This window comes from Bombina bombina, chromosome 3, assembly GCF_027579735.1.
Source record: "Bombina bombina isolate aBomBom1 chromosome 3, aBomBom1.pri, whole genome shotgun sequence".
Lineage (NCBI taxonomy): Eukaryota > Metazoa > Chordata > Amphibia > Anura > Bombinatoridae > Bombina > Bombina bombina.
Window position 1 is genome coordinate 743,144,029 of NC_069501.1, and position 17,134 is coordinate 743,161,162.

A 17,134-nucleotide genomic window follows, 5' to 3' on the forward strand; every position below is an offset into this window, starting at 1 on the left:
TACCATATGTGTCTGTCCATGGAAAATGGAAATAAACTACCCCTCTTGTAGCAAAAAAGGTCTTATTTTATTATAAAACTTAACAGAAGAGAACTCAAATGGAGTGTATTTTGTAAGCAAGTTTTACATTATAAAAAAAGTGGTTGTTAATAAGCATGTTCTTCGAGACCAAAATAAACTTCTGAATAAACCTACATTTTTGCATGATTGTGGAAATTCATATTTAAGCACAAATATGAAAACCGTCCTTCAGCAAATGCACACTAGTCTAACAGAGTGGTAAGCATTATACAAAAAAACTTTCTCCAAGTTTTAATAAAAATGTAATAAAAATAATAAAATAAAGTTTATCAGAAAAAAACTAATTCCCTACAAAAAAAGAAGCTAAAAACAGATAAACACAAAGCATCTAAATAGGCAAATAAAAACAGAAAGCCCCAACTGATCTGTCATCCACATAGGCGACTATCTCTGCTGATTGGATAAGCAGTGGTTTGTGCTTGGGAACCGCAGTGGTTTGTGCTTGGGACCCACAGTGCTCTTTGGGTCCCAAGCGGTGCTTCTTCTGTGTGTTTAACCCCTTTTGCAGGGTTTAAACACACAGTATTGTAGGGTTGATCGGCTTAAAATTACGTGATGTAACAAATTAGTGCATGTCATTTTTCAACTATTATGGTCCTATAAGTTAAAACGATTAATTTATTTTCCACTTCATAAAATTAAATGAATGCGGCTTTGTAGTAAACAATACCTGGATCTGAGATGCATGAAGGTCCATTGTGATAATGTGGTCAGCCCCAGCGACAGAAAGCATATTGGCAACAAGCTTGGCAGATATTGGAGCACGGCTCTGTAGGAGAGAATAAGAGGGGGGGGAAAAACTACGGTTTGTAAACAACAAAACACATAAGAAATAAGTCATAACTATAATACACACACATCACACACAAAATTATTTATAGTAAATACATTTCTTGCGGCATCTCCACAGTTATACATTCTACACATTTTAAACCCTGCCTGTGTTATCTGCTTCAACAAGCATTTGGCTCATACCCCCTGCTTGGTTTCTGCAATTGACTGCTGGTATAATTCTGCCAATTAGGTTTATTGACCTTTATAAAACCATGCTTAAAGTGATTGTAAAGTTTAAGGAATTAAAGCCCAGTATCTAAAAATACTCTGAAAAACAGGGGCACTTTAATTCATTAAACTTTAAAATTACGCTTTTTTTTATTTTATAAATACATTTGCGTTACGGTAAACAGACCGCAGATCCTCCATCCGCATCTCCTTCTGTATTTTGCATATCAATGACCAATCCGGCTTCCACCAATCATTGAGTGCCCCACTAGCTGGACGCCAATAGAGGCACAAAACGATTGGAGGAAGCGAGAAAGCCAGATTAGTCATCGACCTGTAAAATACAGATCCGGAAGGAGGATCAGCAGTCTATTTACTGTAACACAAAGGTAAGTTTAAAAAAAAAAAAAAAAAAAAGTGTTTGTAACGTTTAATGAATTAAAGTGCCCCTCTTAAGTTTTTTTTTTTTTTTTTTTAGATACTGGGTTTTAATTCCTTAAACCTTACAATCACTTTAAGACTGCACAAACTGCACTTGCATAGATTTAGGTAGATGTGTACCCTGTGCTTCATTTTCTGAATCCAATTATTTAAACTAATTGCATTTGTATCTTATTTGTTATTATCTACCCTGCAACCCTGTCTGGTACTTGTTGCCATGCATCTTCCTTCTGTCTCAGTAATCTTTCATTCTGTTTCTGTATGGATCATGCACTTGCCAGTCTTGTTGTTAACATGGCTTTTTCTTGCGTCTATTCTGCAGTAAGCCCAAGCCCCATTGCTGGCCCTCGACAGCCTCTGTTGTCTGTTTTTTTGCCATTATTCTGGCTCCATTGCCTATCTTGTTACAGGTCCTAGTCTGTCTCCCAGGTGCATGTCCTGTTATGAGTTCCAGTTTGGATTTCTACTGCCATAAATACATCTAGAATTATCAGGAGCATCTCATATCTTACACACAGTCTAGGATAATATTTTCAGAGACATGTTGCTGCCTGTCCTGTTAGTTTCTAAACCAGCCAACAACTGTGTCCCCTGCTTCAGGTTCCAGCCTGGTACCCACAGTTGCTCCCAGCCCTGTTACAAAAACATAGGTTTCCATACACGACATCACCTTGTTATATATTTATCCTGAACATTTCAGCTACACTTCATCTTACGCACATTTTATGAAAAGATTCTCAGAGCCAGGGTTTTAGGAGTAAATTATGTGGTGGGGGGGGGGAGGACAAATACAATTTAAACCTAATACAATTTGATAAATTGATCATTAAACTATGTATACTAAGCTATTTATTTTAATTTATGGTAGTTTTATAATGTAATGCTTCATAAACATTAAATACATATATTGATCAATACTATAAAACCTATGCATTTGATTTTTTTTTGTAACAATACATTGCTTCACAAGAAATACAAACTTTTTTTAAAGTACAACAAATAATATCATAAAAACCATGTATATGAATGTTTAATCAAAGGTAGAGTTGCTAAAATAGCATGTCTTTTCTATTTCCACATATGCAAAATCAAATAACGAAATGTACCATTTTAAAAGAATAAAACCCAAAACTGAATTAAACCATTTAATCACAGATAAGAAATAACCTTTAACCTAGTCTCATGTTTTGCCCAAAATGTCAACAAGAAATAATTGTCCGATTCCTGGCATAAAGTTTGTTTTATGTTTTTTTTTTTTATGATAACGCACATTAACAGAAACGTAATGTTTGCATTCCAGGCAGGCAAATAGCCTGCAGCTGGAGACAATTATCTCAAGCCAATAACGCATAAAGTATTATCCATATTAAATTATATAATTATATGTGGTATATAAGGAATCAATGCTGTTCATAGGGTAATTAGACAAACATCTCTATTAGAAAGCCACTCAACAACGTTTGACAATATTGGAAGTCACTGTTCATAATCTAGTTCTTTAGAATCTAAAATATTTTCATAAAACTATATATTGCAATGTCAGCTTCTAAAAATACAGGAGACAAAATGTAGCAGTCAAAACAATGAGTCCAGTTTAAAACTGCATACCATATTTTTTGTTCAGATTCTATCCTGGCATTATGCCTCATGGGATTTATCTTCTCTATATTTATACTGTCCTCTGTCACTATAGTATTTCATATACAAACCTGACAACATGAGCACTCCGCAGGTCACATTTGTGTTCTAAAGCATGTCACATTGGCCTTTTTAGCATGTGATTAGAACACAAAACTATACTGTGGTTTTAAAATAAAAACTTTTTTTTTTTTTTTAATAGAGGATAATATGCCAGTCTTCTCACTAAAAACAATAAATACCTGTTAACTAGCTTGCAACTTAGCAAAAAAGTGCAAATTTATATTTTCTGAGAGAAACGCTGATGTGCCCAGACAACCAACAAACACAAAGCTAGCAGTTGAAGCTAGATGATAAATGGGCATAAGGACAATTATTTGCATGATGGGACACATCTTTCAAATGAGTGGTGTTATATATTTAAGATGGCGAAACAGTAGCAGCTTTGGATGCAAGCCTATGAGCAATAACAGTTTGCAGTCGTGGTTCATAGACTTTAAGATTTACATTTCCACTGTCATTGTGAGCTCAGTGGTTGAGCATTTTGGGTATTTTGAAGTATCAAGGATTGCAGTTATGGGATTGTAATAACCCAAACTATCTAGAATTATCTTCTGTTGTGTGGTTACAATCACTGTAATATTACCTTTTAGGTGGGGCAAGGAAGACATGTCCCTTTAAAGTTTTAGCTGTAATCTGTAGCATTCAACAGCTGCTTTTCTATGGAAATCTCAATAGCTATACATAAAACAATGGTTTGGTTTTAAAATGATTTAGGATTTCTGAGAGGGAAAAGGCCCACAGGCAAGAAGAGAGTCTGATAATTTGCCCTCACTAGTTAAATGTTAACATGTTATAGTAGCTCAACTCTTAGAACAATGTTTACTCTTGTAGAAGTCCTTGAAAAGGCTAGTTATCCGTGTTCTTATGACAGCACCAACCCTCCTGGCAACAATCCCAAATGTTATCAGTCTACATAAGAAGACCAAATCACATGATGTAATTTACAACCAAAATAGAAAAGTGTCTAAGACTACCAATTCATATTGCTATTTTGATAAGTAATGTAGTATCAACATAAACAACAAACACTTTCTTTAAATCTTCACATCTAAAATGAATCAATCCATCCACTAATCAACAAACAAAACTAGATATATGCAATCGGAGGCTTCAGATACCTCCTAATGCAGAATAAGGTGGCCGCTCATGCCATTCGGCTATTTTCAGAGCTAAATTTATTCTTGTGAAACTGCAATACAATAAGATCTGTGCAAATACAGATCCCAGTGTGTTGCAGTTTCACAAGAATAATTTCGGCTCATTAAATAGCTGAACAGCATGAACTGCCTTCTCTCGCATTTGGAGGTATTAGAAAACTTTAAAAATCTAACTGAAACCTATTACATTTGGAGTGCAGCTTGTAGATTTTGGAGGTTAAATTTGTATTATTCTATTGACTGATGTGAGACTTCATGTATTTTTTTTTTTTATTTTTTTTAAAAAAAAGAAAATTTATGCTTACCTGATAAATTTATTTCTTCTTAGTCACGATGAGTCCATGGATCATCTTCATTACTTATGGGATATTCACCTCCTGGTCAGCAAGAGGAGGCAAAGAGCACCAAAGCAGAGCTGTCAAATAGCTCCTCCCTTCCCTCCCATTCCAGTCATTAGACCGAAGTTAGGAAGAGAAAGGAAAAGCCAAGGTGCAGAGGTGACTGAAGTTTACAATAAAAAAACATCATGTCTTAAAAAGGAAAGGGCGGGCCGTGGACTCATTGTGTCTAAGAATAAATAAATTTATCAGGTAAGCATACATTTTCTTTTCTTCTTAAAGACACGATGAGTCCACGGATCATCTTCATTACTTATGGGATCCAATACCCAAGCTAGAGTATACGGATGATACGGGAGGGACAAGACAGGATACCTAAACGGAAGGCACCACTGCATGAAGAACCTTTCTCCCATAAACAGCCTCAACTGAGGCAAAGGTATCAAATTTGTAAAACCCTGTAGAAGTGTGAAGAGAAGACCAAGTTGCAGTCTTTGCAAATCTGGTCCACAGAAGCTTCATTTTTGAATGCCCATGAGGAAGCAACAGCCCTAGTGGAATGAGCCGCAATCCTTACAGAAGGTTGCTGTCTAGCAGACTTGTATGCCAAGCGTATAATAATCTTCATCCAAATTGCTTAAGAACCTCTCCTTCATAGAAGAAGAATTAGGACACAAAGAAGGTACACCAATCTCCTGATTAATGTTTCGATCAGAAACAACCTTGGGGAGAAATCCAAATTTCGTACATAAGACAAATCTTATCCACATGAAAAATAAGGTAAGGGGGCTCACATTTTAACGCTGAAAGCTCAGACACTCTGCGAGCAGAAGAAATCGCTACCAGAAATAAAATCTTCCAAGATAACAACTTGATATCCAAGGAATGCATACGTTCAAACGGAACCCCTGGAAGAACCTTGAGAACTAAATTAATACTCCATGGAGGAGTAACTGGTCTAAACACAGGCCTAATTCTGCTTTAGGCCAGACAAAAAGACTGAACATCAGGGACATCAGCTAGCCGCTTGTGTAACATGATAGACAATGCTGAAATTTGACCCTTTAAGGAACTTGTTAAGCCTTTCTCCAATCCTCCCTGGAGAAAAGATAAAATTCCAGAAATCCTAACTCTACTCCAGGAGTAGCCCTTGGATTCGCACCGATAAAGGAATTTACGCCAAATCCAATGATAAATCTTTCCAGTGACAGGCTCACAAGCCTGAATCAAAGTGCCTATGACTGAGTCAGAAAAACCTCGCTTGGCTAGAATCAGTCGTTCAATCTCCAAGCAGTCAGCTTCAGAGAATCTAGATTTGGATGATGGAAGGGTCCTTGAAGCAGAAGGTCCTTTCAAGACGGAAGCCTCCAAGGAGGTAGAGTCGACATCTCTACCAGGTCTGCATACCAGTACCGGCGAGGCCAGGCAGGATCTATGAAAACCACTGAAGCCCTTTCCTGTTTAATTCGGGCAAACGGAGGAAACAGATAGGCTAGATTAAAAGACCAAGGGACTACCAGAGCATCTATCAGAGCCGCCTAAAGATCTCTGGATCTCGACCTGTACCTCAGACGTTTGGCATTCTGCCTAGATACCATGAGATCCAACTCCTGCTGACCCTATTTGAGGATCAGACTAGAGAACACATCCGGATTAAGTTCCCACTCCCCCGGATGAAAGGTCTGTCTGCTCAGAAAATCAGCCTCCCAGTTGTCCATTCCTGAGATATGAATTGCCGACAGCCAACAAGAATGGGTCTCCGCCCACTGAACTATTTTGGCGACCTCTGCCAGCGCCAAAGAACTTCTTGTTCCTCCTTGAAGATTGATGTAAGCAACTGACGTTATGTTGTCCAACTGGAACCTAATAAACTGAACCAAAGCCAGCTGAGGCCAGGCCAGAAGAGCATTGTAGATCGCTCTTAGTTCCAGAATGTTTATGGGTAACAAAGACTCTGTCCGAGACCATATCCCCTGAGCCCTCAGGGAGCCAAAACTGTTCCCCACCCCAGAAGGCTGGCATGTGTTGTCACAACCTCCCAGGTAGGTCTGTGAAAAACACGTTCCCTGGAAGAAAAGATCTAGAGACAACCACCAAGAAGAGACTCCCTTGTCTCCTGTGCCAATAGAAATCGAGGGGACAAGTCCAAATAATTTCCGTTCCATTGTTTGAGCATGTCCAACTGCAGAGCTCTGAGAAGAAAGCGAGCAAATGGGACGATGACCATCACCGCTACCATCAGACCTATTAACTCCAAGCACTGAACCACAGAAAGGCGAGAAGAAGATTGTAGAGCTAGGCAAGTAACGATAATCTTTAATTTCCTGAATTCTGTCAAAAAAATCTTCATAGACAGAGAGTTTATGATGGTCCCTAGAAAGGTCACTCTTGTAAGAGGAATTAAAGAGCTCTTTTCTAGATTCACCATCCACCCGTGTGACCTAAGGAAAGTCACCACCAATTTTGCTAGCTGAAAGGACGGCACCTGAACTAGAATGTTGTCCAGATACAATGCCACCGCAATGCCTCTTGAACGAAGTACCGTAAGCAGAGACCCCAGAACCTTTGTGAAGATTCTGGGAGCCGTGGCAAGAACGAAAGGAAGAGCCACAAACTGAAAATGTTTGTCTAGAAAGGTAAACCTTTAGAACTTGTGAGGATCCCTGTGAATGGGAACATGCAGGTACGCGTCCTTTAAAACTACTGTTGTCATAAATTAACCCTCTCTGATCAAGGGAAGAATGGAACGAATAGTTTCCATCTAGAAGGACGGTACACTAATACATTTGTTTAGACTCTTGAGATCTAAAAAAGTGGGCTAAAGGTTCCCGCTTAATTTGGTAACCACACACCTTTGAACTGGAACAATCACTCCCAGGTATGAGAGGTCTCCTACAGAGTGTAAGAACGCCTCTTCTCTAGTCTGATTTGCAGATAATCTTGAAAACAGAACCTGCCTCTGGGATAAAAACTTCACTTTTATTTTTTATTTTTTTGTTGAAATTCTTTAAATTTCAAAAGAGATTATCCCTGACAAGCTTAGACTTAGAGCATACATCCAAAGAACAATGCTCTAACCATAAGGCTCTGTGAGCTGGAACAGAGAAACCTGAAACCCAAGCTCCCAGTTTGATAACTTGAAAGGAAAGAAATTAGTTCCTTTGCTTTTAACCTATCCTGGATTTTATCCAGGGAAGATTCCGACTTAGAAGCCTCAGGCCATTAAGCCGTCACGCTAGTGACGGTAGCCAAGTACACAGCTGGATGCTATTGTAAACCCTGGTGTACATCCCTTCTTATCTTTTGTCCATAGGACCTTTGAAAACCAAACTACCCTCTAAGAATATAGTAGTTCTCTCAGCTAAGCTAGAAACAACTTCTTCCCCCCTAGGGAATATTTTCCCAGACTCCCTAGCTGAGTCGGCTATGGGGAACATGTTTTTAAATATAGGGAATGACGACTCTTCCATTACTTATAACTTACTGGATGCACAAGGATAGATAACGCCAGTAGAGTTGGAGCTGCCCAGAGTAGCTAAAACCTCCTAAAGTAACAAATGGAGATGTTCAATCTAAAAAACTGAAGGAAAAACAATCTCAGGATCAAATAAATATAATATTCATCTGAGTCTGAGAATTCTCTCTCAGATAATCCCGAAGTATCTTCCTCTTTCAGTTAACAGGGAAGAACCAATCGGAATAGCTACTACTGAATCAATCACTCAAGATTAGACAATAATTCCTCTAGTAATGTTTTTCTACCACGCAGGAAAAACATAGAAAGCGAGAAATGCAGAGTAAATCCGGATGGAGTGTGAGAGGAAACGCAGAAGACCCATAAAATATTTGTGAGACACTATAGGAGGAATATGTGGCCTAGATTGACCATCAGCAGACTCCTAAACAGCAAAAGCCTGAGAAGGAGTAGGTTCAGAAAAAGAGAAAATCTGTTAATAAAAGTTAACACAAAAACGGTACTCTCTCTTTAAATTTAAAAAGCAACTATTTTTTTGTGTGCTCTTGTTCCATCCTAACACAAAGGATGAGTTAAACAAACAAACAGTTGAAATTTCTTAAATAAAATTAACCGATAAAAAAGGTTCCTGTCTCTTTAAAAAAGCAAATCAGCATGTCAATATTGCTGTCCATAGACATTATCGTGACATTAAGGAAACTATGTCTTGTGCCGATTCCAGATTGCAAATGGCAAGGAACCGCAGGGCACTGCATGTGAGATAAAGATAAATAAATGTTTAATCACCCTGCCTCACATATAGCAGGAAAATGAAATAAAAAGAGCTTCACCAATTGTAAATAAAATCAACATATGGCAAGTGGTACTGTCCCTTTAAATGTTAAAAAGGAAAACACATCTTTATTATTATAATTATGCCAAACATTGTAGATGTATTATGAACTTTTTATCTAAACCCTCAGTTTGACCCAGCTGAAGTGGTAGACAACCTGCCTACACGAAAGCTGCCTCATTGTAGCGCTAACCGGAGCGCAATTATTTAGACAAAAATTTTCCCCACATCTTCCGATAACCGGAAGTGGCCAGAAGAAAGAGTCTCTCTACACTGCACCATCCTCCAGTCCTAGCGCAAATCAGACTGACAGGAGGGAGGAGAGAATCCTTGGCGCCGTTTTACAACTCCGCCCCTCGTGGGCGTCATCCAATTTACCTCCAGGTCGCCATTGTTTCTTGAGTAAAGGCGCCGGGAGTAAAAAGCTAAAAACTGCAGACTTAAGTTAAAGGATGCGACACTGCTGCTTATTGTGGTGGCACCGCACACACCGTACCTACACTGGTAGCCCATAAGAATAAAGGCAAACAAGTATCTCCCGGTCACCATTTACACCCCTGGGATCAAACAGACAGACTGACTAGCAACATGTGATTAAGTTGCTCAGTCCTATAGTGTCTGGATTATTATATCTGTGCCCAACAGTGTATTAGGGTCTGAGTAAAAACGCAATGCAAGCTCAAATCTAAATGTAAACAGAAATACTGTCTCTTTCACCCAGGCAGCCCTTATTATTAGCCAGGGGAAAGACAAGTCATTGCCTGCATCTTAACTGCCTAAATATCCCCTGCTAAATCAAGGGGAGTCTAAACTCAAGTTAATTGAGGTTTTCAAATGGAAATTTAAGAAAGTGCCCAAACCTTCTCTGAGATCTTTGCCCCCAGAAAAAAAAAAGATTAGCACTTACCTCATGTTCTGCCTGGCAGTAAGGCAGTTCCAGGTTTAAGAGGTCCTCTCCCTCCCATGGACCTAGCAAGAAAACAAAAGTCCTGAGTAAAATGCTTCAGGTTTTCTTAGACAGGGCAGCATCATTATCTGAGGCGCAGTGAGAATTATGTCCTACCAGTCCCCATTGCTTTAAAGCCACCAAAAGCTCTACTGTAGAGACGGATATGGACAACGGCTACACCCCAGAACAAAGTAGTACGCTCTGGCACTACTTTAAAAATAATAAACTCTTGATTGAAGAATCTAAACTAACACCTCACTTTACCTCTTCCTATCACTAACGTAGGCAAAGAGGATGACTGGAGTGGGAGGGAAGGGAGGAGATATTTGACAGCTCTGCTATGGTGCGCTTTGCCTCCACCTGCTGACCAGAAGGTAAATATCCCATAAGTAATGAAGATGATCTGTGGACTCATCGTGTCTTTAAGAAGAAAACTCAACAAACTATTTTACCCTTTCCACAATCATTTTTTCAGTCCCTTTTCCGACATGCATTCTAATATTTAGAAATGCTGGACATTTATGGATATTTTGGATGATAATCACATAAAAAAATTATTTCACCACTTATAGTATATGACCAATATTTATTTAGCTTTGCTCTAGGAGAAAGCATGACCTATATACACCACTGGGGCACTAGATTTTGACAACAAAGAAATACTATGCCTAAGAACAAATGCTACAGGTACAAATGCCCAAATCGGAAATTCAAAAATCCAAAATAAATTAATATTTTTTTTTTAAATAAAAAAAACATCAAAACTTACTATTTTTCCCTACTTGTAAGACAATCTTCTCAGCCTGTGTTTTTTTTATTATTTGGTATTCCATCATGCAAATAATGGTCTACATTTATTTATAACAACAAATATTACTATATTTCTTCTGAGGGGATTATGTATAGAAAAGTATTACAAATGATATAAAACTAACTTTAGCTTGCATGTATAAGCTGTATTACGACAAAAATATTGCCTAAATGACATAAGATATTGCTGTTTACACTTGGTCCCATCCCCTCTCCAAACTGAATTTATAGATACAAATATTCCAAAATCTAAACTTTTTCTGGTCCTAAGCAGTAAGGATAAAGGGTTTTCTACCTGTACTATAAAATGTAGCATTGTTTTGACGATACACATATATTGTGAATCATAATTAGATGTTATTCAAACTAAAGGGCAATTAGCTTTTCATTTGAATCTGTGTTTTATAAAGGTTTCTGTTCCGATACCCACGCTCAGATTTGAAACCAAGGAATCATCTGATAATGGACAGATGTCTTTTTGCTACTAAAATTATATTAAATCAAATAAAACTTATCTATAAAATAATTACTACGTTTTTCAGCCATTTTGCCTCTTACAAGTGTCACTTTCTAATTATATTTACTGTGTAACATCCATCCAGTTGCTGTGAAAATTACGTGTGTCCAAAAAACCTGGTTGGGAATCACTTTTTAATGCTTTTAATGGTGGCGGGGGAAGGGGGAATCTGTATGTGCAAGCAAAGTTTTTTTACTTGGAAATGAATGCAATTAGGTGACTAAATGTTATATCTTAGCTACTTACTAAAATATAAGGCAGACTTCACAAACAAGGTCATTAAATGAACTGTACTGATCAGCATTATTTGCAGGGGACTAATTTAGCCTTAGCCTCAAAACACCTGTCTAGAGAACAAATAAAATGATGCTAGGTAATATAAAAGGCATCATTTTTTATACCTGCTACATTATTAAAGCTATTTATATGGTCCACTACCATAGATTTAAAGGGACGGCAAAATAAAACTACAATTACATGCTCTGTCTGAATCATGGAAAACAACTTTCCAATTTACTTCTATTAAAGTTGCGCTACAAGCAATGTTGTAAACACAGCTGCCTAGCTAGATTTACTCTTCAAAAAATTATACCAAAAGAACAAAGCAAATTTGATAAAAGAAGTAAATTGGAAAGTTGTTAACAACTGCATGCTCTGTTTGAATTATAAAAGGGATATGAAACACAAAAAAAGTTTGTATTTCACATCCCTAAATGGGACAGTCTAGTCAAAATAAAACTTTCATGATTCAGATAGGGCATGACATTGTAAACAACTTTCCAACTGACTTTTATCATTAAATTTGCTTTGTTCCCTTGGTGGTATTTTTGAAAAGCTAAACCTAGGTAGCCTCAAACTGATTTATAAACTGTTGAAAACCTCCTCTTAGCTCAGAGCATTTTGAAAGTTTTTCCCAGTTAGACAGTACTAGTTCATGTGTGTCATAGATAACATTGTGCTCACTCCCGTGGAGTTATTTAGGAGTCTTGGCTAAACTGCATGTCTCAAAAGCACTGAGATAAGGAGGCAGTCTGCAGATGCTTAGATACAAGGCAATCACAGAGGTAAAACATACATTAATATAACTATGTTGGTTATGCAAAATTGGGGAATGGGTAATAAAGGGATTATCTATCTTTATAAACAACCATTCTGGTGGAGGCTTGTCCCTTAAAACAATTGTGTGTTAAAGGGACAGTAACATCAAAATTGAAATGTTCATGATTATATATTTAAACAAATTTCAATTAAATTCTATTAAATTTGCTTTATTCTGAAACTATATTGCTATAAATATTGCAAACCCTTCCGTTAGATGACTAAAGAAACGTACACGCTCCTGGGCTTACTGAGGATTACTCTCTAACAAAGGAAACCAAGAGAACGAAGCAAAATTGGTAACAGAAGTAGACTGGGAAAGTAGTGTAAAATGACTGCTCTATCCAATCCATTCACATTTAAAGTGAAGGTAAACTTTGGTGAATGAAAGCCTGTTTTTTAAAAATACTATTAAAAACAGGGGCACTTCCATTCATCAAAGTTTACAAAAACAGAATTTATGTTTACCTGATAAATTACTTTCTCCAACGGTGTGTCCGGTCCACGGCGTCATCCTTACTTGTGGGATATTCTCTTCCCCAACAGGAAATGGCAAAGAGCCCAGCAAAGCTGGTCACATGATCCCTCCTAGGCTCCGCCTACCCCAGTCATTCGACCGACGTACAGGAGGAAATATGCATAGGAGAAACCATATGATACCGTGGTGACTGTAGTTAGAAAAAATAATTCAACAGACCTGATTAAAAAAACCAGGGCGGGCCGTGGACCGGACACACCGTTGGAGAAAGTAATTTATCAGGTAAACATAAATTCTGTTTTCTCCAACATAGGTGTGTCCGGTCCACGGCGTCATCCTTACTTGTGGGAACCAATACCAAAGCTTTAGGACACTGATGAAGGGAGGGAGCAAATCAGGTCACCTAAATGGAAGGCACCACGGCTTGCAAAACCTTTCTCCCAAAAATAGCCTCCGAAGAAGCAAAAGTATCAAATTTGTAAAATTTGGCAAAAGTGTGCAGTGAAGACCAAGTCGCTGCCTTACATATCTGATCAACAGAAGCCTCGTTCTTGAAGGCCCATGTGGAAGCCACAGCCCTAGTGGAATGAGCTGTGATTCTTTCAGGAGGCTGCCGTCCGGCAGTCTCATAAGCCAATCGGATAATGCTTTTAAGCCAAAAAGAAAGAGGTAGAAGTTGCTTTTTGACCTCTCCTTTTACCAGAATAAACAACAAACAAAGAAGATGTTTGTCTGAAATCTTTAGTGGCCTCTAAATAGAATTTTAGAGCACGGACTACGTCCAAATTGTGTAACAAACGTTCCTTCTTTGAAACTGGTTTAGGACACAAAGAAGGTACAACTATCTCCTGGTTAATATTTTTGTTGGAAACAACTTTCGGAAGAAAACCAGGCTTAGTACGCAAAACCACCTTATCTGCATGGAACACCAGATAGGGCGGAGAACACTGCAGAGCAGATAACTCAGAAACTCTTCTAGCAGGAGAAATTGCAACCAAAAACAAAACTTTCCAAGAGAATAACTTAATATCTACGGAATGTAAGGGTTCAAACGGAACCCCTTGAAGAACTGAAAGAACTAGATTAAGACTCCAGGGAGGAGTCAAAGGTCTGTAAACAGGCTTGATTCTAACCAGAGCCTGAACAAACGCTTGAACGTCTGGCACAGCTGCCAGCCTTTTGTGAAGTAAAACCGATAACGCAGAGATCTGTCCCTTCAGAGAACTTGCAGATAATCCTTTCTCCAAACCTTCTTGTAGAAAGGATAGAATCTTAGGAATTTTTATCTTGTTCCATGGGAATCCTTTAGATTCACACCAACAGATATATTTTTTCCATATCTTATGGTAAATTTTTCTAGTTACAGGCTTTCTAGCCTGAATCAGAGTATCTATTACAGAATCTGAAAACCCACGCTTTGATAAAATCAAGCGTTCAATCTCCAAGCAGTCAGTTGGAGGGAAACCAGATTCGGATGTTCGAATGGACCTTGAACAAGAAGGTCCTGTCTCAAAGGTAGCTTCCATGGTGGAGCCGATGACATATTCACCAGGTCTGCATACCAAGTCCTGCGTGGCCACGCAGGAGCTATCAAGATCACCGAAGCCCTCTCCTGATTGATCCTGGCTACCAGCCTGGGAATGAGAGGAAACGGTGGGAATACATAAGCTAGGTTGAAGGTCCAAGGTGCTACTAGTGCATCTACTAGAGTCGCCTTGGGATCCCTGGATCTGGACCCGTAACAAGGAACCTTGAAGTTCTGACGAGAGGCCATCAGATCCATGTCTGGAATGCCCCATAATCGAGTTATTTGGGCAAAGATTTCCGGATGGAGTTCCCACTCCCCCGGATGGAATGTCTGACGACTCAGAAAATCCGCTTCCCAATTTTCCACTCCTGGGATGTGGATTGCAGACAAGTGGCAGGAGTGATCCTCCGCCCATTGAATTATCTTGGTCACTTCCTCCATCGCCAGGGAACTCCTTGTTCCCCCCTGATGGTTGATATATGCAACTGTCGTCATGTTGTCTGATTGAAACCTTATGAATTTGGCTTTTGCTAGATGAGGCCAAGCTTTGAGAGCATTGAATATCGCTCTCAGTTCCAGAATGTTTATCGGGAGAAGAGATTCTTCCCGAGACCATAGACCCTGAGCTTTCAGGGGTTCCCAGACCGCGCCCCAGCCCACCAGACTGGCATCGGTCGTGACAATGACCCACTCTGGTCTGCGGAAGCTCATTCCCTGTGACAGGTTGTCCAGGATCAGCCACCAACGGAGTGAATCTCTGGTCCTTTGATCTACTTGAATCGTCGGAGACAAGTCTGTATAATCCCCATTCCACTGTCTGAGCATGCACAGTTGTAATGGTCTTAGATGAATTCGTGCAAAAGGAACTATGTCCATTGCTGCAACCATCAATCCTATTACTTCCATGCACTGCGCTATGGAAGGACGAAGAACAGAATGAAGTACTTGACAAGAGCTTAGAAGTTTTGATTTTCTGACCTCTGTCAGAAAAATCCTCATTTCTAAGGAGTCTATTATTGTTTTCAAGAAGGGAACTCTTGTTGACGGGGAAATAGAACTTTTTTCTATGTTCACTTTCCATCCGTGAGATCTGAGAAAGGCTAGGACGATGTCCGTATGAGCCTTTGCTTTTGACAGAGACGACGCTTGAATCAGGATGTCGTCCAAGTACGGTACTACTGCAATGCCCCTTGATCTTAGAACCGCTAGAAGGGACCCTAGTACCTTTGTGAAAATTCTCGGAGCAGTGGCTAATCCGAATGGAAGTGCCACAAACTGGTAATGCTTGTCCAGAAAAGCGAACCTTAGGAACTGATGATGTTCCTTGTGGATAGGAATATGTAGGTACGCATCCTTTAAATCCACCGTGGTCATAAATTGACCTTCCTGGATGGTAGGAAGGATCGTTCGAATGGTTTCCATTTTGAACGATGGAACCCTGAGAAATTTGTTTAGGATCTTGAGATCTAAAATTGGTCTGAATGTTCCCTCTTTTTTGGGAACTATGAACAGGTTGGAGTAAAACCCCATCCCTTGTTCTCCTATTGGAACAGGTCTTCTACACAATGTAAGAATGCCTGTCTTTTTATTTGGTTTGAAGATAATTGAGACCTGTGGAACCTTCCCCTTGGGGGTAGTTCCTTGAATTCCAGGAGATAACCTTGAGAAACTATTTCTAGTGCCCAAGGATCCTGAACATCTCTTGCCCAGGCCTGAGCAAAGAGAGAAAGTCTGCCCCCCACCAGATCCGGTCCCGGATCGGGGGCCATCCCTTCATGCTGTTTTGGTAGCAGTGGCAGGCTTCTTGGCCTGCTTACCCTTGTTCCAGCCTTGCATCGGTCTCCAGGCTGGTTTGGGTTGAGAAGTATTACCCTCTTGCTTAGAGGATGTAGAAGTAGAGGCTGGTCCGTTTCTGCGAAAGGGACGAAAATTAGGCTTATTTTTAGCCTTAAAAGACCTATCCTGAGGAAGGGCGTGGCCCTTTCCCCCGGTGATGTCTGAAATAATCTCTTTCAAATCAGGACCAAACAGTGTTTTACCCTTGAAAGGGATGTTAAGCAATTTTGTCTTGGAAGACACATCCGCTGACCAAGACTTTAGCCAAAGCGCTCTGCGCGCCACGATAGCAAACCCTGAATTTTTCGCCGCTAATCTAGCTAATTGCAAAGCGGCATCTAGAATAAAAGAGTTAGCCAATTTAAGTGCTTGAACTCTGTCCATAACCTCCTCATACGAAGATTCTTTATTGAGCGACTTTTCTAGTTCTTCGAACCAGAAACACGCTGCCGTAGTGACAGGAACAATGCATGAAATTGGTTGTAGAAGGTAACCTTGCTGAACAAACATCTTTTTAAGCAAACCCTCTAATTTTTTATCCATAGGATCTTTGAAAGCACAACTATCTTCTATGGGAATAGTAGTGCGTTTGTTTAGAGTAGAGACCGCCCCCTCGACCTTAGGGACTGTCTGCCATAAGTCCTTTCTGGGGTCGACTATAGGAAATAATTTCTTAAATATAGGGGGAGGAACAAAAGGTATGCCGGGCCTTTCCCACTCCTTATTTACTATGTCCGCCACCCGCTTGGGTATAGGAAAAGCATCGGGGGGGCACCGGAACCTCTAGGAACTTGTCCATCTTACATAATTTCTCTGGAATGACCAAATTGTCACAATCATCCAGAGTAGATAATACCTCCTTAAGCAGTGCGCGGAGATGTTCTAATTTAA

The 17,134-nt window shown here is 39.4% G+C and overlaps 1 protein-coding gene across 1 annotated transcript in view; it reads right to left on the minus strand.

The window, feature by feature from the left end:
* The window catches only part of PRPS2 (phosphoribosyl pyrophosphate synthetase 2), a 386,813-nt gene that overhangs the window by 95,081 nt on the left and 274,598 nt on the right, over positions 1-17,134 (minus strand). Inside the window, exon 3 of the mRNA XM_053707587.1 lies at positions 752-850. Within this exon, the coding sequence (XP_053563562.1) occupies positions 752-850 (99 nt within the window). The remainder of the gene's footprint in view (positions 1-751; positions 851-17,134) is intronic.